Source organism: Marmota monax, unplaced genomic scaffold (genome assembly GCF_021218885.2).
Source record: "Marmota monax isolate L192 unplaced genomic scaffold, Marmota_monax_Labrador192_F-V1.1 WCK01_AAM20220418_F8-fsc00001, whole genome shotgun sequence".
NCBI lineage: Eukaryota > Metazoa > Chordata > Mammalia > Rodentia > Sciuridae > Marmota > Marmota monax.
In genome coordinates this window covers 58,493,841-58,516,556 of record NW_026693777.1, presented here as the reverse complement: position 1 = coordinate 58,516,556, position 22,716 = coordinate 58,493,841, and the positions used below count along the sequence as shown (strand labels likewise).

At 41.6% G+C, this 22,716-nt stretch overlaps 1 protein-coding gene across 3 annotated transcripts in view; it reads left to right on the top strand.

The window, feature by feature from the left end:
• Aldh1a2 (aldehyde dehydrogenase 1 family member A2) overlaps nucleotides 1-22,396 on the top strand; it is an 89,500-nt gene extending 67,104 nt beyond the window's left edge. For all 3 annotated transcript variants that reach the window (XM_046461792.2, XM_058584840.1, XM_046461793.1), the window contains exons 8-13: nucleotides 8,568-8,670; nucleotides 10,340-10,524; nucleotides 11,937-12,101; nucleotides 12,809-12,966; nucleotides 13,718-13,792; nucleotides 20,548-22,396. In XM_046461792.2, the coding sequence (XP_046317748.1) occupies nucleotides 8,568-8,670; nucleotides 10,340-10,524; nucleotides 11,937-12,101; nucleotides 12,809-12,966; nucleotides 13,718-13,792; nucleotides 20,548-20,620 (759 nt within the window). In that variant the 3' untranslated portion in view covers nucleotides 20,621-22,396. The remainder of the gene's footprint in view (nucleotides 1-8,567; nucleotides 8,671-10,339; nucleotides 10,525-11,936; nucleotides 12,102-12,808; nucleotides 12,967-13,717; nucleotides 13,793-20,547) is intronic.
• Nucleotides 22,397-22,716: the final 320 nt, after the last annotated feature.

Sequence of the window (22,716 nt, the reverse complement as noted above, 5' to 3'; positions counted from 1 at the left end):
GGGAATTAGGACCTTTCGTTACACAAAATGTTTGGAATAGTCAGCAACAAGAAGCTTATTTGAGGTGGCTGATTTCCATTTTATTTTAGCAAAAGGCATTTAAAAGGCAAACAAAGTTACACAGATTAAAGGTAGGATTAATTTCTTCTTATGCAGCTAAATACATAAGCAATACATGTAAATATTTAATAAGAGAATATGAAAGGGCTCTTATAAACAGAATCAATAAACACTTCAGTAAAGTACAGGAAAACAGTTTGCATTTTGCTTGATATAGTGTTTTCTTTATTCAGTTAGATTAACAAACCATGATTTCATCATTAGTCAACAAGATAGTAGAGAGACCATCAAAGCAAACTACAGGAGAGTCCAGATTGATTCGTGCCAAACAAATGTTTGTAGCTAACAGCTGTATTATCACTGATTCTAATTTACGCAGCTGGTGTTCTCCTTTCATTTCCTAAGTGAGATGAATGTCATGTTGCATGATACAAACTCATCTCTGCTGCTTAAGTAATGAATCGGGTCAGCTCTCCCCTGTTTGGTCTCACCCCTCTTTGTAGGTGAAGGAAGTTCCCTGCTACAGTGTAACCTAGTTTTTATAAAAGAGCTAATAGACCTTTTTCTAAAGTTGTGTGTAAATCTGCTAGGGAATCATCTAGCATTTTAATAAAAAGTACGAGTTTGATGTAACAGAACTTTTGGATGTTCAGGTTTTAAATTATTAGCTTTCTTCCCCTTTTTAAAATACTAATGAAAATATGAGTATAGAAAAATTTAAAAAGCATAATAATGTCTCTGTCTGCTAGCTGAGATTCTGTGGTTTACTCTATGCTAAATCAAGGATTCTGCAATAGGTTTCTTCTCTTGTCTAAACTCAGCCTGAGTATGAACAGGTTCTAAGATACCCACCCCCTTTAGCTTGCCTAATTGGTGGGACATTAGTATCTTTGACTCGAGTACTCCATACTTCTTCCTGTCAGAGCAGACCAAGAAATCAGAATACTTATTTTCAAATTAATCTGAAATAGTCTTATACAACAAAAGGTTGACTAAGTGTACAGTACAGTTTATCTAGAATAAGTTAGTCATAGATAGTGTGCTAAATTGTCAGAATCCCACTCATAGAAGAGGGGATCTAATCCTCAGAAGATCTAGAGAAGTGAAGTGACCACAGAGAGAAGTTGTGGTGGAGGTAAAAGAGCCAGAGGCTCCATATGGGCATTCCAGGGTCCAGTCCTGGCTCTGCTACTCCATGGGTGCCTGATCCCAACTCATTTCTTGACTTCTCTGCATCTTGTGTTTTTCCAAATATAAAATGCAGTAATAATTCTTGCCTCCCAGCATTGTTTTATTTTTTTTTTAAATATTTATTTATTTATTTTTCGGTGGACACAACATCTTTGTTTGTATGTGGTGCTGAGGATCGAACCCGGGCCGCACGCACGCCAGGCGAGCGTGCTACCACTTGAGCCACATCCCCAGCCCCCCAGCATTGTTTTAAACAGTAAATAAAATAATGTTTTTGAAAACAAGTGGCATGGAATATGTGCCCATTCACCAATCATATTAAATATTTGGAGAATGCACTCAATGATAAAAGGTGAAAAAGAAAAGTGTGAGAGAAATGCCCTTAAAGATTTTATTGACCCCATGGTTTGGAATACTAGCAGCACATTTGAACTGGGAACTTTTGAAAAATAACCATGACTGTATGTTCCACTCCTAAGATGATCAGAGTCTCTGGAGGTAAATCCCAGACAGAAAAGAGCATAAGTGCCCTGCGAATTCCAGTGTGCAGCCAGTGTTCTAACGCATGGCGCCATCTCTTGTATCTCTCACCTCTCTGTCCCTATTTCCAGAGACCTCGAGAGTTACCATCATGCTCTGGCTCATTGACTCAACAAATATTATTTAAGATCTTTGTATACATATATATAGGAAAAAAATGATCCAGACAGAGTTTCCCCTGATGAATTCAATCTAGTGAGAAAGATAGCTCACTCACAAATACAGGGCAAGAGTTATGTGCAAAGCACTGTGGGTTTGGAGAAGAAGGAACTAACCTCTGTGGGAGAATGGAGAGAATAGTTAGCTTCTCAGAGGAGGTACAGAGTTAGGTCTGGAAGAATTAGTTTATCAAATAACCCAGGAAAGGAAAGGCTTTACAGGCAGAGGAAGCATCTTATTCAAAGACACAGAAGTGTGTTCCAGGAAAGGCAAGTGGCTTTGTGTGGCTGGAGTGACGGGTGTGTGGTGACGGAAATGATAGGAAAGAAGGCTAGAACCATAGCTACTGGTGGCTATACTGATTTTCATAACCCACATTTCACAGATAAAGTTTTGAAATTGCTGTTACCACTTAAAGGATGCCTTGGTCCTATTACTTGCTATTGAAAATCTGAACAGATGAATTTGGCTTATTTTGGGGTATTTCACAAAGACAAGAAATGCCCAATTCACATATTTTTGGCTTTTGTTTTCATCAGGGTTGAAACCAGGAAGCATAACAATGAAATTTTAGAAAGAAGAAGAGGGAAGAAGCAGAGAGTCAGTCTGTTTGAGGTTTTTAAGAAATGAAAATATATGCAGAAAACAGGCATCTTCAACTAGCTTACTGATGTCTCTGTAGACATTTGGTTTACAAACCATAAAAAGGTATCATATCTTGGAGGAGGAACCCACCCTAATTTGGGTGATTTATTAATAAAAAGAAAATTTTTCTCTAACTTTAGAAACTTTGTTCAGGAAGCAACTGTCTTGAATAAAGAAGGCATGAAGAGCCTTTTGTAGTTTATTTATTTTTCCAATTTAACAAATTATTTTCCCTGTTAAGAGCCAGATTTCATTCCCCTGCACTGCTGCATCGCCATGAACAGGATTCCTGTACATTGTGGCTCTTCCGGGATGTCCCTGATATCAATCTTGAAGCCTATTCACACGAAGGTGGGAGTCTGAGTTTGGTCTGTGCCAGTATTCCTGCTGAGAATTAGCCCAGTTTCATTATGTGCGTGGGAGCCCCCAGTTCACTACCCTTGCCTGTCTGGGGTACCCAGATTAAGCTGAGAGGCTCTGCAGGGAGTGCAGAGTCAAGAAACCACATGATAGGAACACTATCACTTACTCTTTCATAATGAGCTTTGTGCAGGGAAACTAAAAACAGACTAGGTTCTCTACCATTCCCAGCAGCTGTGGTATCTTGTGAAAAGCTACTTCTGCTCCTTAAGGCAAGAAAAACACAGAATAATTGCAGACGGACTCTGAGAGTGAGCAAGGGTCCCAGGAGTCCTATTCATCTTCTTTAACTCCTCCAATTAACCGGAGTAAAAGGGACAAATTTGCTGCTTTGCCTGTGCCTCTATTTTGCAGATAAAGAAGCTGAGACCCAGAGGAGATGAAGTGACTTTCCTAAATTGAAGTTTCCTTAGGAGCCAAGCCAGAATTTGTAGCATAGGTCTTCTGACCCCTATGGGCCAAAATGTAGTCCATAAACCTACATATGGTTATAATCAGGCAGGTTGTCAGCGATGGGATGGAAGGACTAATAGTACATTGTGAAACCTTTTCTGATAGGAAAAAAGATGAGGAATTCAAAACTGAGTGTCTATGCCTTTATCTTAAAAATCTATATTCATATTATATACAGGATTTGGTTTCCCAAACTGACTGCCCATCTGTTTTATCTTGCAAATTGTCTGTTTCATCTGAATAGGCATCAGTTTCATGAAGCTTGTCCCTATCAACTAGATCAATTTAAGTCTCCTTCATGTCACCATGCGCTCCTATATTCTGGTCAGGTGGGAATGGTCTAAATATGATAGCACAAATCCCAAACAATCACACTTAAACTTTTGCATATAAGTGTTGGTCAATCCCAGACCTTATTTTATGTCTATAATATATTTTTCTTAGATTTTGTAATCCCATAGATTTTGACTTTGGAAACCTTTGAATGGGATTTGTATAAGTAACATTTTAGTCTGTTAGAACCAGTTCTCACTGAACTCTTTGTTTTAAAATGTATTATCTTTGGTAAGAATCACCTCTTTGGTGTTGCATCTATTTACTTTGTACCCTTCATGGTAATAATAATGAGAAATGCTTCCTGTTTGGAGTCATTTACCCTCCTTCCACTCTCAGGGAGAATTCATGAAAAGTAATATATTTTCTAAAGAAGGTTTTGACCTGAAAACTGAGAATCATGGGAAGGGATGTAATGCCTGACCTTGTAATTAATGAAGCTTGTTGCATCCTAGCTCAATTCTATAGATCAGGATCAGAATGGTCTGACTCCAGGTAACAGCAAAGTGTTACAGAACTATAATTTAATCAGTTCAGATCTAATGTTAAATGAGACCCAGATAAATCTTTTCAAAGTGGACTGCAAAGCCAGCTACATTCGTTGAGCACCTGCCAGGGTTACCTGGGAGCCCTTGTAGCTGCGAGTTCTTTGTTGGTAAGGAACTAAGCCCAACATTGCAACTGGCACATAGTAGAACCATGAATATATGTTTCCTGGAGAAAATTGGGGTTAATGTTTAATGAAGGAAATTCTGAAAACTGGAGTTTTCAGAAATGTTATATCCTGAGGCCACTTCAGATGGAAGTGGTTCTCCAGTGGCCTAACATTTCCAGTTCTTTCTTGAGGCTGAGCTGCAAATTGACCTTTGTCCAGAGATGAAGAGGAAAGACATTATTCATCTAAGATTTGCCTTGCAGTGTTTAGCATAAATTTGGTTTCTAAGGAAAGACTGGCAAAGCATTGCCACAGAAAAAATTATTCTTAGGTTTTCTTCTCTAATGACCATGAACTGAATGAGATCTTCAAGTAGTTACTGTAGTCATGAAAATAATCACTGGGCGACATTCCTGGTGGCAAAATATATTAACCTGGCGAAGGCCTGATGAATGTCATGGAGTAGGGCTAAGGGAAAAATATGCCAGCGGGGCCAGCACTCTTCACCTACCTCGCACGTTTATGCAGCATCTCACTATGTGAAAACCCATGGTTTCTGCCTGCTCTTGCTTGTTTCTTAAATGTAAATTTGAAGACATAGTATAAAAAGTTATAGTATAACTTTTATAACTGACTATTTGTGAATGGGACTTGTGTCTCTAAGAGGCCGTATACCTATTTCCTTTCAAATCAATCTTGAGTGTAAGGGGAAGATTGGGGTGATATGTGGCAAAAATTAGGTACACAGTAGACAAAGAAATGGAGGCAGAAAGAGGATGGAAGAAAGGGAAGGAGAGGGAGTGACCCCAGGCTCAGACCCTAGAGTCAGTCTACAGAGTCCAACCGGTTTTGCTGTTGGCCAGATGAGTTATCTGATAATGTTCATTAACTTTTAACTCATATATATGATAATCTCTAAAATGAGATAATACCTACTTCATAGGGGTTTTGAGAGGCATAAATGAATTTCTAATGTAAGGGTCTGCCATAGACTGACTCCTGCAAGTGAACAATATGCTCATGAATTCCAGTCACTTGTCTTCTGAGAAAACATTTAACCTGCTTTCCTTCTAGGACTTTAAAATGTGTCCACATCAGTTAATATGGAGCAGAAAGAAACTCCTGAAATTCCTCACAGTAGCAGGCAGCCACAGATAGTAGCATTTTTCAGGTGCTCCCCTTGGCTCCTGGCATGAGTTGAGGGGTTGCTGATTCTCAAGTTGTCCTTAGGTATGAGTTTCCCTGTTTACTAAGTGTCTCAGGCTCTAGTAATAATTTCCACTTACCACTGTTCTCTTATGAGAGCAGAGGGCCACCATATTCTTTTTTTCTTTGTGTATACACATTTTCTTAAGAGAATGTGTTTGAAAACAGTGCATTGACTGAGCCCATCTCCTATGGAGTTTGCCTGGAGATAGAAGAGATCCAAGAGAAGGGGAAATTTAGCTGGTGGGACAGAGTGCCCATTTATCTTTAAGATCTGTTAGCATTTCCTAACATCTCGGTAAGTAACTCTGCAAAACAAGGAACTAATTCCGCTTCCTTTAGAGACATCATTCTCCTCTCCTTTTCCATAGTTAGGATCTCTCAGTATGAGGTTATATTTTCTAGAAAACTTTTACAGTGAGGCAGAATTACAGTGAGAACACAAAAGCATTTAACCCAGCTAATGAGTAACAGTGAAGACTGGTGTGGGTTTTTAGAAAGGAGGCCAGAGAGTAACCTGGTGTTTTCTTGAAGCAGTTAATATGCATGTATGGTTTTGGAGATCTGGAGACCTACTTTGGAAGTCCAGTAGTATCTGTCCTTACAGTCACCTTGATATCTTTCCACATAACTTGGGAGAAGAGAGTCCCCTAGCTTCTCACACTTGTGCATGGTTAGCATGTATGTACACTTACTGTGTGCCAGGATGGGTTCTAAAGGCCATCTTTGTTAAATCACTGAATCCTCAGAACATCTCTAAATTTGATGTACACACTATTGTTTTTGTAAATTTTTAATGATTCTTTTTAGTTATACATGACAGAAGAATTAATTTTTATAAAATTATTCAAGCACGAAATATACCTTGTTCTAATTAGGACTCCATTCTTGTGGATGTACATGGTGGTGGTGGGATTCACTGTGATATATTCATATAAGTACATAGGAAAAGTATTTCAGGTTCATTCTACAGTCTTTCCTTTTCCTACCCGCCTTTCCTTTCCTTCATTCCACTTTGTCTAATCTATTGAATATCTATCCTTCCTCTCTCTTCCCTTATTGTGGGTTAGCTTCCACATACAGCAAAAACATTGTACATTTGGCTTTTGGGGACTGGCTTATTTCACTTAGCACAGTAGTCTCCAGATCCACCTATTTACTTGCAATTGCCATAATTCCATTCTCTTTTATGACTGAGTAATACTCCATTGTGTATATATACCACATTTTCTTTATCCATTCATCTGTTGAAGGGCATCTAGGATGGTTCCATGGCTTAGCTAATGTGAATTGAGCTGCCATAAACATTGATGTGACTATGTCAGTGTAGTATGCTGATTTTAAATCCTTTGGATATATACCAAGGAGTGGGATAGTTGAGTTAAATGATGGTTTCATTCCTATTTTTTGAGGAATCTCCATACTGCTTTCCAGAGTGAATGTACCAGTTTGCAGTCCCACCAGCAGTGTATGAGTAGTCCCCATTTACAGAGAAGGAAACCAAGGCTTAAAAAAGTTAAATAATTTCCCAAGGCCAAACGGTTGGTAAGGGGTGAGCCAATAACAATCCCAGGCAGTCAGGCTCTAGAGCCTTTTGTCCTTACCATAACCCTCCACTGCCTGAAGACATATTAGGCCTCCTGAATCTCAGCAAGAGGCTGGGTGAGCCAAACATGAATGTGGCATTTCTCTTCTTCAAGCTTTTTAAATATTTAATTTTCAGTAGATCTCCAGGCACAAGTAGCATTTTTTTTTTATCTCAATAAGACCAAATTGTCTGTATGGTTGGCTCAGCATTTTCCATAAAGTACCTCTGTTGTCCAGTAGAGTAGCACCCTGTTATAGGCTGGTTCTCCCAGAGTAGTTACTGATGTGGAGTTTGGGATGCAGGATATTTACTATGGATCTCTGGTGAAGGGGATTGGATACAAGGGAAGTTGAACTATAGTACAGGTCTGAGATAACCTTGACCAGACATCTGGAACATGGTGGAACACATGAGTTCCCTCAGAGGAGTCATATGATGGGCTAAATGGGCAAGGCCTGCCACTATTAGTGAGTGGATGTGAGCCACGCCAGGGTGGCATCCCCTTAAACAGGGAGCTCTGTTCAGCTGAAGCAGACCCTAATGGAGTTAGCAGCTGCTGGCTGACTCCTGACAGCACTGCCTGCCACTGAGGTAGTGCCTTCTTCTTTGAGCAGGGCTATGGATGGTACATCCCTATTTCCAATTTGAAACTTTATATTTCATCATAAATGTGAGTCAATGGCAAATGCATTCTCCAAACTCAGCCTCTTGTTTACTTGGATTCTAGATAAATAGGCACTACAGTATTGCACAAGTAGAGACAGATTCTCTCCCACTATATGGAAACCCTTTACCATAGCCCTAAGTAGAGGCAAAGGTGTAATATCAATAGTGTCTTTGGACCATGGGATAAAGCATACCTGGCATTTTTAGAGATACACACACAATTTTATCTTCATTATGTCTTTCAAGTGGAGCCAGTTGGCTTTTTTTCTGGCAGCCATAGTCTCAAGCTAAAGGCCACAATGCAGTGATGGAAATCTCTAGTCTCATTTTGCATGCCATTTATCTTTAGAGAAATCTTTCAGTGATTAAGATTCCAGGTTTAACTCCCTTTGCCTTGTGTCTTCCATCATGAAACTGAAGCAGCCCTCCAGTAAACTTCAGCATGGACATTCAACTGTATCGAAACTGCCTTTCATATCTTATCCACCCAAATTGACCACAGAAGCTGTCCTTGTGTCTTTCAGTGGATTCTTTTGCCTTTTAGCATTGGCTACTGCCACATTTCTTTTGTTGCCCGAGCTGGCTTTGGCCAGAGCTGACTGCCTCAAGAGCAAGGTGTGCAAAAATCCCTCTGTGTTTCTTTTATTTCAGGTTGGAAAGCTTATTCAAGAAGCAGCTGGAAGAAGTAATTTGAAGAGAGTAACTCTGGAACTTGGAGGGAAAAGTCCCAATATTATCTTTGCAGATGCCGATTGTAAGTCAACCATAGATCTCACACATGTTCCAGCACATCACCCTTTGGGGCTCTTTTGTATTTCCACTCTTGCTATGACACAGAAAAAAAGATCTTTGAAGCTAAGGGTAATCAAGATATCCTGGGGAGAAAAATAGCTTAATATTGGGGAAGAGTTCTTATCAACTGAGTGCTGAGCAGAGTTCATTTTCTTAGCTGTTTTGATTCTGTGACATTATAGAATAGAGTAGAAGAGTTGAGGGCCTGATTAGCAGAATATGGTGGAAGAAGCAATATTCTGAGTCTCTAAACACCCGAAGTACAGGTCTGTCTGTCTAGATTCAAGTATTCTAAAACTTCTCAACTGAGCCTGATGGCTGGAAGGTGATTAAAAATAAATCCTAGGGCTGGGACTGTGGCTCAGGGGTAGCATACTTGCTTAGTTTGTGTGAGGCCCTGAGTTTGATCCCCAGCACCTCAAAAAGAAATTCTTCACTGCCTCTACCAGTGTTTTCCATGCCTTCTCTGGTCAGTCATCCCAATACCTTTCTGCTGCTCCCAGGATTTTCAGCTAGTGGTGACAGCACACTCAGGTGAATTCAGTGAATAGACTTTGTTTGGAGGAATTTATAGAGGCTTCAAGCAGTAACCTAGGAAGCCTGTATTTCTAGGAAGAAGGCCATCTAGTCCACTCTGTACAGGTGTAGTCTCTCTATTTTGAAAAGCTCTCCAGGGAATAAAAGTGCATAATTTCATTCAGTCATTTTTTTTCTTCTTCACATCCTCAAGACAGAACAGCTTCCCAATTCTACCACTGAAAAGGTCAGAAAGTGAAGCAGGTTGTTTGAAGTGTAGCCCCAGCTTGAAATTTGTGGAGTTCAGCTTTAGTCACTATTTATCAAGATCAGAATTCTTATACCTATTCCTTTTGGGACTGTAGGCATTCCACTGTCATGCCATCAGTTGTTTTCAGTCAGTCATTTAGCAACTTGCACACACCATATTTATCAACACTATCTTGACATCTTAAGTATGAGATGGAATGAATGAACTACATGCTATTCTATAATTCAGTGTCGACATAGATGAAACTTAGTGTCTTTGGAAGATCCATTGCTGTTACAGATTAATCATCAAAATGCTAATTAGATATACAAGACCTTGTAGATTATGGGTTGTGAATTGGCATTCCACAAGCCAAATGCAGAACATACAAATATACAGAATATACAAGTTTCCATGCTTAGAAAACAAAAACTGAATATTAAAATATTGATTTCTTGTTTATTTTTTGGCTTATATTCATACATAACAACATCCAGCCACACTGGCTTCCTTTAGTCTTTTCATTACAGTGCTTGACCACCTGGCAGATTCACACCTTTACATTTTCTGCCTAACCTCTTTGCATAGTGGGATCAAGACTGTTGTTATAAATGATGTGGTCCAGTCTTTGTTTTAACAAGAAAGAGACTCAGAGAAGTGAATTTGCCCAAGTTCACAGAGCAAGTAATGTCAGGGTCTAGTGAGAACTAGAACTAAGTTGGCTTCTCAGTCCAGAGCTATCACTGTTATGCTCCATGGTGATCAGGATGCTATACCTGAGACCTTGGAGAAGAGAGGGAAGTATCTCCATGAATAGGCCCCTCTGTAGGCAAAGTGGTGTTGAAAACAGCTGTTTTTCTTGCAGTGGACTATGCTGTGGAGCAGGCTCACCAAGGTGTATTCTTCAATCAAGGCCAGTGCTGTACTGCAGGATCTCGCATCTTTGTGGAGGAGTCCATCTATGAAGAATTTGTGAGAAGAAGTGTGGAGCGGGCCAAGAGGCGCATAGTGGGGAGTCCCTTTGACCCTACCACTGAGCAGGGTCCTCAGGTAGAGAAATCATAAACGTTTCCTTGTTTACTTAATCTCTGGCTAGCACCACATCCGTGGACAGGGTGGGATCCGCCAAGGCAACATCTTCATCTTCCTGCTGCCTTTTTACTCTTCCACCTTGTCTTCATGGCTGGAAGTGTAGCCATTGAGAGATTATTTATTATGCTTCTCCTTTCCTGCCTAAATTTTATCTCTGAAAAACTATGAGATTAGTGTTGTCTTAAGGATGTTTTGAACTGTGGGGTTGATTTGGAGTCTCTCAGCTTTAAAGAAATTCCTAAGCATGACAAGGTGAATCTTGACCCTAGAACTGAGTCGCAGTCCTCGTAACTGCTATGCTTCATGACATCCTACAGATGCCACATTCAGGGAGGGTGACTCTCCTTCCCAGAGCCATTTATCCTTTACCAGATGCCAAGGATTCTCTCCTTCACCCTGTGCTAGTCTGCAGAGATCACTTGAAGCTTGCAAATGTGTAGGAATAAAGGACTGGCTTACTTTCCTCCTGACTGTTGGGTTATCTCTTACTCTGATTGCATCACACATTGTGGTAGTGTGGGGAAGACCATGAATGTCCCTCCTGAACAGGCTAACTATAATCATCATGATCTATTTGGAAATGGAACTGTGATTTTAATCTGTATACAGGGTCTGAGAATTTGTAGAAGGGTATCTGAACCAGTTCTCATCTGGGCCACCAGAGCATGACTTTTCCTGGTTAAGGACAATGTCATCTCAATTTGGTGACCACTGGAGAAAGTTGATGTTATAGCTGAGCAGTTCAAACTCAGATGAATATAGGTTTTTATATTATTTACCATAATAACTGAATGATAACTATCAGTGTTGGTGGGGGGGGGGGGTAAAACTGACCATTTTTCTGGACTAAGAAGTTTGTCCAAACTCTTTAATTTTAATCCTCTCCTCTAAAGGCACAATAGGAATTCCTTTAAAAATAAACCCCACTAGAATTTGGTATGTGACAATATCAAAAGAGGCTGTGTATTAACTTATCTATTTGTTTCATGTTTTTTTTTGTCATTTTAGTATCAATTCAACTTGCTTAATCATTCATTTGGTGATAGAAGTTGATCTTTCCTTATATAAATAATGAGTAATAATTATCCAGTGTCTCTGTTGTTTTGAACCATTTACTAAATCATCACCTGGTACTTCAGATTAGGCCAAATCATCAGGGCAGTGCCTTATTGCAATCCTCCATATATTGGATTGAACCATACCAACTCTGTTGTTTGTCAAAAGTTGGTAAATAATACCAGTTTCATATGATTTGATTAGATATGATGAAATTTTGAAAACAAAAATCATAAATGAGAGGCTCTTAAAAACATGCTTGTTTCCATTTTCATAGAAGGCTTTACTGAGTCATGAGGTGATTTTTCCTGTAGATTGATAAGAAACAATACAACAAGATCCTGGAACTCATCCAGAGTGGTGTGGCTGAGGGCGCCAAACTGGAATGTGGAGGCAAAGGACTGGGCCGAAAGGGGTTTTTTATTGAGCCAACGGTGTTTTCTAACGTCACTGATGACATGCGGATTGCCAAGGAGGAGGTATAGAGTACTTACAAAAGCCACATCTCTTTCTTGGGATGGTTTCTAGGGCATTTCTGGTAGACAGTTTTAGAATTTTAGTCCTTTGTATTTTATACTTGGACATTTCACAATGGCAATAAACATGGCTATGAAAAATCCCACTTTCAAGGAAAAAGTTAAACCAAAAGGCAGGCAAGCAACATGGAGGCCAGGTGATGTGCTATGTGAGTGTAACTGTTATCAGCCAGCAAAATAATTATAATAGCCTGTCTCTCACCTCAGTAATACACTGGAAGAAGTTCAGTTCCCCTGAGGATGAGGGACTAGGCTGTTAACTAGCAAAGAAAACTTCCAAGTATCCCCATGTCTATGAGGTGAGAGACCTGGTCCAGGTCAGCTAGTAGTGCAGAGCAGTAGTTCTCAGTTCTGGAGGAGTGTTCTCCAGACACTGTTTGGGGGATCAGGGAGAATGTCACTTTCTCTTCTGCATCTAAGGAACACACCCCAAGAACATAAGAGTGGAATTGAGTGATGCAAGGAGGTTGGGAGAGGGGATATGAAAGTCTGAGGTTAGAATCTTATTCTGGGGAAGTTTGGGATAGTGTACAGTTTCATGGGGCTAAACTAAAGTCATTTAAAAAATAGAAGCAGAGTAAACTTGCTTTAAAATGGGGAAAACAGGTAAATGAATGGCAGCCTCATTGAGTCAAACTATTTTGTTATAGATCTTTGGCCCTGTGCAGGAAATTCTGAGGTTTAAAACTATGGATGAAGTTATTGAAAGAGCCAATAACTCGGACTTTGGACTTGTAGCTGCTGTCTTCACTAATGACATCAACAAGGCCCTCACAGTGTCTTCTGCAATGCAAGCTGGAACTGTTTGGTAAGATCAGAAACAATCTCATTGTACTGGCTCTAACAAATTCCACTGGTGATATAGAGGCCTGTGTTACTTCATTTTTCTATAATGAGTAACCTGAGACAGGCTAACTTTATTTTTAAAAAAAGTTCTTTAGCTCAGTTCTTGAGGCTGAAAGTTAAAATGGCATGGAAGGGACACTTGATTATGTCACATGGCAGATGAAGCTCATGTGGGAGGAAGAGATTACATTGCCAGACAGGAAACAAGAGAAAAATTCAGGTGTTTGGCCCTATCTTAGAACAACCTAAGGGCTGTACACTTGTAAGAGCTCTGAGGGAGCACAGAACTACTACCTTAAACCCTTCTGAGGTAGCTCCACAGTGACCCAAGGACTTCCCACTAGGCTGCACTTCTTTAAGGTTCCACACTGTCTTCCAGAATGGCCACCCTGGGGACCAGGCTTTCGACACTTGAACCCTTAGGGGAAACTACATTCAGGTTAGAGCAGGGCCTTATGCTACCAGGAGGCTGGGTAAAACAGACATCCTCTGGAAGGATGGAGAATACCAAGGACATCGGAACTTTAGCCTGAGAAGGGATACACTTCTTACTGTCAAGATAAGAAAATCAAAGTAAATTTTAAACTATAAATGAAGTTTTTGTCTGGAGAATAGAAACAAAAAGTAAAACTTTTGAAAGAAATGTCATGCTAATAGGATTATTTCTTTGCAGGTAAAATTCATACTAACAGTACTATGTTTTCTTCTTTCAGGATCAACTGTTACAATGCCTTAAATGCCCAGAGCCCTTTTGGAGGGTTCAAAATGTCTGGAAATGGGAGAGAAATGTAAGTGTCACATTTGCTGATGCCTGCAGAGACGCAGGGGTTTTGAATGTTGGCCTAGAACAGCACTCAAAAAATAGTTGAATTTTCTGACACTCCTCTGTTCACTAAGCTAACACTTTGTTGAGCACAAACTACTATAAGCTAAGTATTACATGGTACAAGAGTAAGACACAACTCCCTTATGCTAAGTGGGGACAAAGAAAAATTAATATACCAGTAATTCTATTTAATAAGGGCTATTATAGAAGTATGTCAGACATCGTGTAAATATAGAGCAAAAATCAGTCTTGTCTAGTGGAGTCAGAGAAGACATCACAGAGGAAATAACATTTCACCAATAAGCTTTCACCAACTGGCAGGCCAAGGGTCAAATCTGGCCCAGAAAAATGTATGTTTTGCTTTCATGGTGTTTTAAAATCTTCAACTAACAGTCCAACATGAGAAGGCTTCACATGAAATGTAGATTTCTTTCTTGTTTCAGTTCCCCCACAAAAGAATCACCAGAGCTGTGAGCTCTGCAGCTTCCCATGTTCCCACCATTCCTCTTGCTTCCTGGGGTGAATGTTGGCCACCATTCCTGTTGCCCCTTCCCAGTCCCTTCACTTATATCACTTTCTCAGTCCTGATAAGTTCTTTGAGTTTGGGATTGCAGGGTTAGGGCATAGGATCAACAGGGGGGACCTACTGAAGGTATAAGTGGAAAGGTTAGTTTAAATCACATCTCAAAGGAAATTCCATGGTAACCAGAAGCTACCAGAGATTTTAGGGCCAAGATACCTGGAGTATAGAGGGTGTGGTGTCTTGGCAGACACTAGAGAAGAAGACCAGTTCGAAGGATTTTATTGTAACAATAATAGGTGTCTTTAGTTCATTGAAGCGGTTAAAACTAAATGCCTTAGACTATATAATATATAAGCATTAGAAATGTATTGCTCAAGGTTCTAGAGGCAAAGTGTGGCTGAATGGACAAGGGAGCTCATTCAGATACTCCATACTTCTATTCTTGAGGGAGCCCTCATGATTTAATCACTTCCAAAAGGTCCCCACTTCTTAAGACTCTCACATGGTTTATCAGGTTCCAACATATAAACTCTCGGGTGACAGACGGACATTCACCAAAGCAGATGTTATTAATTCAATGCCTGCTGTTTATCTGGCTTGATGCTGACTTCTTTTCTAACATTGTCTCATCCAACTTTTATATTATGGAGGAGCTAAGAGGGAGAGTAGTTAAGTAGCTTGACCAAGTCACATAGTAAGTGGCATATCTGATATTCCAGCCTAGGTCTCAGTGACTCTGAATGCCCATAACTCCTGTGGATCCAGCCAAGGAAGCATGGGGGCCAGACACAGGGACTTTTTAGGGATAGGATAAGAGCCTGACAATCCTTCTGAGATGCTAATGCCCTGAAAAATAGCACTGTAGCAGAAGTAAACTAGACTCCAGGAGGATTTCAGTGCAGAAGCATTTAGATATGATCTTTATTATAGATATTTGAGTTGCCTTTCAAGGAGAGGAACACTTGAGTTGATGGAGAGAGAGGAATATGTTTTCAAGGTTGGAAGGTAGTTAGCCATAGTGGTGCACCCCAGTAACTGGAGAGGCTGAGGCAGGAGGATGGGAAGTTTGAGACCAGTATGAGCAACTTAGCAAGACTCTCATCAACTTAGCAAGATCCTGTCTCAAAATGAAAATGACTGGGGATGTAGCTTAGTAGTAAAGCACCCCTGGTTCTGTCTTCAGTACTGAGAGAGAGAAGGAAAAACAAAAACTTGGACAGTAAAGCAAAGTTAGCAGTGGAGGAAGAGTAAAGGACTTTATGAAAAGTTAAGTGTGACACTTGAAAATTGTGCACTGAACCCTTTAGACTAGAACAGAGGTTTACAGATACTTGAGCTGATACTTCTAGCAGCTAATGATTATACTTTTAAGTAGAGATACCTTTGAGGCCAAGAGCAGTTCAAGAATCACACACTGTTCAGATATGAATCCTGGCTCTACTGCTTACCACCTATGCAACCTTGCACAAATTACTTAATCTCCTCAAGCCCCAGTGTCCTCATCTATAAGGATTAGACTCACTGCTTTGAGGTTTGTCATGAGGGTTAAGTGTTGGCATTAAGTACGCTGGACACCATCAATGTCTGGCAAGCCTTTAGAAGGTGTCAGCTGCTGCCATTAGTGCTCAAGCAGGTGAAAGGTAGGTGCTCCTTCTTTTTCTTTACAAATCTGTTGCTTTGGAAGTGCGGCAAAAGTTTTCCTAAATCCCAGGAAATTCCACCTGTCTCTCGTAGGGCCAGGGGGAACTGTCCTCCTTGAATCCTTTGCTTCTGGCTTCAGTGTTCCCACACTGACTTTCCAGCCAGAACCATTAATGATCTAGATCCTGTTCACACTAGTACTCCTTCAGCTTATATACTCTAGGTATCTCTTCTTCACTCTCATGTGGCCTTAACTTTCCACTTTTATGCTTCAAAATGTATTCTGCTTGTTATTTCATTTCCTGCCTCTGTAGCTGTCTTCATCCAGTCTCTGAAACGTTGGGGCCGTCACTGGCTCTGGGAATGCTGCTTGCACTGACTGTTTTGTTACAGATCATTAACAGGGTGAATCACTGGCATAAAATATACTTGTAAAAAATGGTTGCTGGCTGATGGAGCCTCCCAGGCTAACTCTCGTCCTTCATCATGAGCAAGCCTCCTGCCAGAATCCAGGCTTGTGACATTATCCTAGTCCAGCATATTCCCATCGGAAATGTCCCATTGCTAAAAGATTGTTTGGCTGTGTCAGAACATGTAACAGTAGCCCAAGAAGTAGAAGAGCAGCTTCTCTCTACTTGTCTTTTAGGTATGGGAGTGATGTGTCCTTCCCACAGCAGTGAGAAAAAATAAGAAAAGATGCTGTTTGATGAGACCCATTTCATCTTATATAAATGGCCTAGTTCTTTGTCTCTACTTACCCCCAAATGCATTCTCTCTTTCTTAAATGATCTAGAGTGGTAGGAAATACTTCAATTAAAAGAACCTGCACCTTTACATCTCATTTGATACATCCCCAGAAATTCCACTGAGCCTTCCATCTGGAAGAATTGTTTTGTTCATGACCTATAGACTCCATACCCACCCCCAGAGGAGCTGGGAAGGGAAGTGACACTGCTAGAAACAAGCTTCAGGGAGGGCTGAAGAGCACTGAGTTCTCCCACAGAGAGCTGTGGGGAGGGCTGCCCTCTGCAGGTTGTCTGATGGGCTGGCCTTTTCTTCCCGGGCGTCAGAGACTTGAGCTATGTTTCTCTTGGTTCAGCCTGCCCAACTAATTTTGTCTGTTTCTCCCTTCCCATCCTTTTTTTTTCCTTTCTCATTTAAGCTCCCCCTGAAAGATGGTAAAACATAAGCTATAAAGTATGTGTCACAAACTGAAAGAAAGCTATGAACCTTAGCATTTTAGTAACTATAAACGCAGGCTTTGAAAATGAAAAGCATGATAGGGAAACTTGATCAAATTGTGCGCGCGCGCGCGCGTGTGTGTGTGTACATGCACACCAGAAGTCACCTGCAATCTGGTGAGGTTGTTAAGCATCCTTATCTGGAAGCTAGTCTCAGAGATCCTGATTTAGTAGGTCTGGGCTGGAGCCTGGGATCTGCATTTTTAACAAGTTTCTGGAATGATTCTGATGCAGGTAGTCTGGGACCTCATTTTGAAAAATGCTGCTGCAAGCCAAATAAAAGTGCAGGGATATCCATCTATCTCTCTCTCTCTCTCTCTCTCTCTCTCTCTCTCTCTCTCTCTCTCCATATATATATATATATATATATATCCCAAGCAAATTCTTATTTGTATTATGGGTGAATTTGAGTGATTCCTAAAATGGCTTGCTGAGAGCCACCAAAATCTGACATTTTTTCTCACCACTGGGTATGCCACATTTGGTTATCTTAGGGACTGTAACCTAGTCTGTTAAGAAGCAGGCAAGTGGGCTTCTAGATGTTTGTGTGCCCTGTGCTGTACAGCTGTTAAAGTGACCTCACAGAGATTAAGGCTCTTTAGCAGTGAAATGCCTGTCTTGAGCAGCCATGAGGATCTTCCTTTTGAGCTATGGAACTGTTTGTGCCAGGGAATTTAAGTGCAGCAAAGAGATTCTAGAGATGGTGAAACAATGGAAGAATCCAAACTTCAGGACTTTGTGAGTGCTTCCCAAAGTGTGGGTCAAATGACCACCTGGGTCCCCCTCCAGACCTACTGGAAACAGAATTTTTGGTGCCCAGAAGGTCAAGAACCTACAGTTTCAACAAGCTTCTCAGGTGCTGCTTATACATGCTGACTTTCAGGAAGATGCCTGGGCACCAAGAGAATGGGGTGACTTGATTGGGTCCTTCCGCCAGTTAATGGCAGAGGCATTAGTATTTCTATCCACTGACTCCAGCTGCAGGGAGGGTTCTTTGCTCTATGAGGCCTCCATTGTCTGCTCTATGATGGCTCCCTTGGTGCCCTGAGCTCCTGGGAAGTCCTTCTTTTGACAACAGATCTGTTGTTCTTGGAGTGGGTTGAAATCCATCCCTGCCCAGGAACCAGGAAAAAACACTCCCAGACTAGCAGGGTTTCCACTGCTTCATGCACCCAAACACTGTGGGATCCAACATTCATGTGCAAAAGCAACTGTGAGTTTCTGACTTCATAGACTTCCTTACATTTGTCACAACCTAGTTAGAGATCTAAGTGGGAGGAAAAAGTGGTTCAGGGTCTGCCCCAAGTGCGTGCATGCACAAGCCAGGAAATGAGAAGGGAGTAACCTCACTTCAAACAGGAGACACATGATGTCCTTGATGAAGAGACAATTCAGAATTGCCTAAAGGCAGGGAAAACTACAGAGAGAGCCAAAGCTGAGCTGGTAACATAGAGACCCAAGGCCTGCATGGAGTTAATGAGGGAACCTTGTAATGAGTAGGGCAGTCCCAGTTTGCTCGCCTCATTCCTCTAAATGGAATGACCCTGTAGGCGAGGCTAGAGAACAGGATGCTTACCAGGCTCTCCTGGACTGCTCTCTGATGTCCCAGGGTGGGGGCCTTGTAAACTCAGGTGCCCTCAGGGTTCAGAGGAATCAGCAGCAGTGATTGGACCCTGTATAAGGCTATCAGATCCTGAAAGGAACCAGGAGGAACTATTTACTGCCAATCTCGCTTGTAAAACCCAGTTGCAGTAACTGACCATTTTGAAAGAGAGCTTTTCTTAATCCTTTCATACTCAAACACGTCTGAGTGTTCTTTTATTTTCTCCTGGTGGAGACCATATGTCCAGAAGGCAGAACTGGGAAAAAGGGCGATAGGATGAGACCTCCCCACTTACTTTCTCCCTTTCACAGACATTGAGTGCCTTCTCCCTGCCAGGCACTGTAGGCTGACCATGATGTATGGTGGGGGCAGAAAGCAAGTTAGTGAGCTCTGGCTCAGGGGGACACAGAGGTGCTCCCAAAGCTCCCCTAGGGTGGTGACATCATGGTGGAGATATGGCAAAGCGCTCTGAGGAACAGAAGAGGAGGGGAGTGCCTTTCCCTGGGCTGTCAGGAGAAACCTCACTAAGAAGGACTTCAAAAAGAGGAGAAGAAAAAACTTCCTGTATTTTAAAGAAAAATTTAAAACGTCGATTTTATAATAAAATTCTTAAAAGGCAACTAAGATGAAGTGAAAATGAGGGGAAACGGCAAGGTGGAAGAAAAGGAGCATTACAGCAAGCAGGCTTCACCAAATGCCTGCCCTCTGGTTTCTGGCAAGTGTGCAGGGGACTGGGAATGGCTGCGTCCCCTGTCTCCGCTTAGAGAGTGACCATACTATATCTTCTCCTTACTCCCAATCACCTGCAAGTTCTTCAGAGGCTGGGACTAGTTATTTAGTTTGGCTTGTCCTGAGCCCAGCACAGGGCTACCTATAGTAATATCTCAGTAAATGAAAGATGATTGGCAATCTTTGATTCTGACCCAGATTCCACAGAGGAAGAGGGCAAAAAAAAATCTTAAAGAGGAAGCTTACTAATGGTTCCCAATGTCTTTTTAATTGTTTTTTTTTTTTTTTTTTATTCCCTGAATCCTTCCTCGGATTCCGTGAGGCTACGGACAGTACTTACTGATTTTTTTTTAAGATATTGCAAATGATTTCTGCATTTCCATGGTGGGCTCTTAGGTCTTCATCCCTGTTTATTGAATCTAAGGAATAATGAAAAGGAATTTAGAATAGCAGAGAGGATCCTCCTCTGAGAATCTCAGCCTTTTCTTTCAGTTGCAATGACTAGCTCTCTAGGCACAGCATCCAAACATCCAGGAGTATGCAGAGGCAGGAGCAGGGCTTTGGGGAAGAACAGCACACCACATCCTGAGGAACCACTGCTGCCTGAGGGAGGAACAGGACGAAGACATTGGAAGACTAGGGACCTGGTTCTGCCACTGCCCCTGGTGCTCAGCCAGGAAGGAGCATGCCCTCTGGCAACAGCTAACCCTGGGTCTGGCTCTCTGAGTAGCTGGAGTCATTGCCTTTCTGTGTAGTATTATGGAGGCAAATTATCTTTTGAGAAATGATGATTGCATGTGAGATGAGGGCTCTCTCTGCTCCTCAGAGGAAGGCCTGGATGTCCCATCCATTAGGAATTTTTATTTGAAATCTCTAGGTGTTCACAAGTGACAAACTGAATCTTTTCTAGAACTACTATCACCACCCTGCCATGACTGCCTGGGTTCTGGCATCTGATTCTGCTTATTTCTGTGTTTCAGGGGAGAATTTGGCTTGCGCGAGTACTCAGAAGTTAAGACTGTGACTGTAAAGATCCCCCAGAAGAACTCCTAAGAAGGCCAAGAAGAAAGGCAATGGCCGGCCTACACCACTCTCCCTCTGCTTTCTCTGTAGGGCCCAGCTGTCAGGAATAGAATTGAGCCAAGGTCCTTCTTTAAAGGTTGAGATGATGACATGTAGCAGGCAGGTCACTGCACCACTGAAACAAAGCAGCTGGGCAGGTTTCTAGGCATTCTGCAAGGGATCACCTTAATGATACCAAGCATGGGGGAAGGCAAGCATGGGGGAAGGCGGGATAGAGGTAAGGGGACAAGCTGTGGGACACGTCCAATAGAATAGGGAAGCTGCTTACTGTCGCAAAGAACATGATGCTGTCACAAAGAACTTCCCTCTCCAGAGAGGTGGCCTTTGTGCCAGCTTCATTTTCTTCCTTCCAGTTCTCCCTGCTCTTCCACCCCTCCCTCTCCTCCAAGGAGATCTCAGCTAGCTCATTTGGGGCAGATGTTTGGGCCGGGAACAATTTTCCAAGGTTTTGCAGCCAAATTACCATTTCATGTCATCCATTTCTTCAAAGCAAAACACGAAATGGTTTTAGTTAAGAGCCAGACCAGCCTAGAAAGGCCAGGAGCTGGTGCACTTCAGACACTCTCATGGTCAGAACTTGGGATCTTCCTGACCCAATTTGTTTTTTTTTATGTCCATAAATAACACATGTGAAATAAGATCAGGACAGTGCAGATGAGAGGTCATTATGTGTAGTTCATGGCTTCTGAGCTTGCTATAGATTGTGTGTGTGTGTGTGTGTGCGTGTGTGTAATTCTTTTATTGGTTGTTCTGGAATAAGGAGTGTTTTTTTGTTTGTGTGTTTGTTTTTGGTGAGTAATATCTCTTCCAAAGCTTATCTTAAAACCAACCCAAAAAACAATTCAAGTAGGCTTGGGAAGTTGCTCAGGTTGGATTCCTTGCAGAAATAATTTGATTTCCAATACTAGCTGAGAATTCTTATCACGTGAACTATTTCTGTAATCACAACCCATAGCCTCTTCTGCACCCCAGATCCCAGTGCACCAGCACCTGTACCTCTTGTTGCTGCAGGTGTCTCTCAGGCCTGTCATGCCCAAATTACATGCCCTAATTCCATTGGCAGCAACCTTGGAAAACCTGGCCAAGCTTGAGGGTGTTCTCTATTTGTAGAATGCCAGCGTGCCACAGTGGCCATGCTCTGCCAGAGCTCCTCTCACACCCAGTGGCTCATCCACACACCATTCTTGCCTCTCAGTGAGCTTCAGCCTGCAGAGGGGGAGGCATGAAGCAGGCCAGCCTCCTTCTCCTAGCTTGGCTCCTCTGCTTTCCCGTAATCCCCTGGTTTGGTGTGTTAACTTCCTCTCCTTCTCTTTCCAGCTGCCACCTCCAAGCCAGTCTCTAACCTAGATGAAGATCATTTATTTAAAAGTACCAAACATAACCTAGAGTATATGGAGTATGGGCAACGTATATATAGCCTTCTGTATTGAGCGTTTTTCTGCTTTCTACCTGCACCACTTTTCTATTTATAATCCTCGTGTATTCATGATGTTTTAAAGAAATCTCTCCTTGCTGTTATTTACAAACGGAAGTGCGTTCAGCTGCCCAATGCCTTGACAGATGCCGGCTTTCTGAGTTCTTCCATTGAATGCCCTGCTCTTCTCCTGTAGCGCGTCCAAGTGAACAAACACATTAACCAACTAGTTACCTTTGAACTGCAATATAGAATGTGAAATGAAGATTTATTTCTTTTAATTTACTTAAAAAGAAACCTCTGTGCTGGCAATAAAGCATTTATATTGTGTACTCCTTGGGATGATCTGGCAGTGTTGTAAGTCTGTGTCACACTGGGTACCTTTGAATCCTTCCCTTGGCTGCTGGGGTTTTTAGCTGTGTTCTCTCTAAGGTCACTAAGCATAACTCTGGGAGGGTATTTTTTGTAAACAAAAACTTGTTTTCTGACCCTTTAAAATCCATTTGTGCTAATAGTTTTGTGTGGCAAGGAAAGGATTAAATGATAGTTTTCATTCAGACACCTCCATGAAAGCTGAAATATGGAGGAGTTTTTAAGCCCTAATGTGGGCTACACAAGCAGAGTTCACATTGTTGATGGCACTTGACAGTAG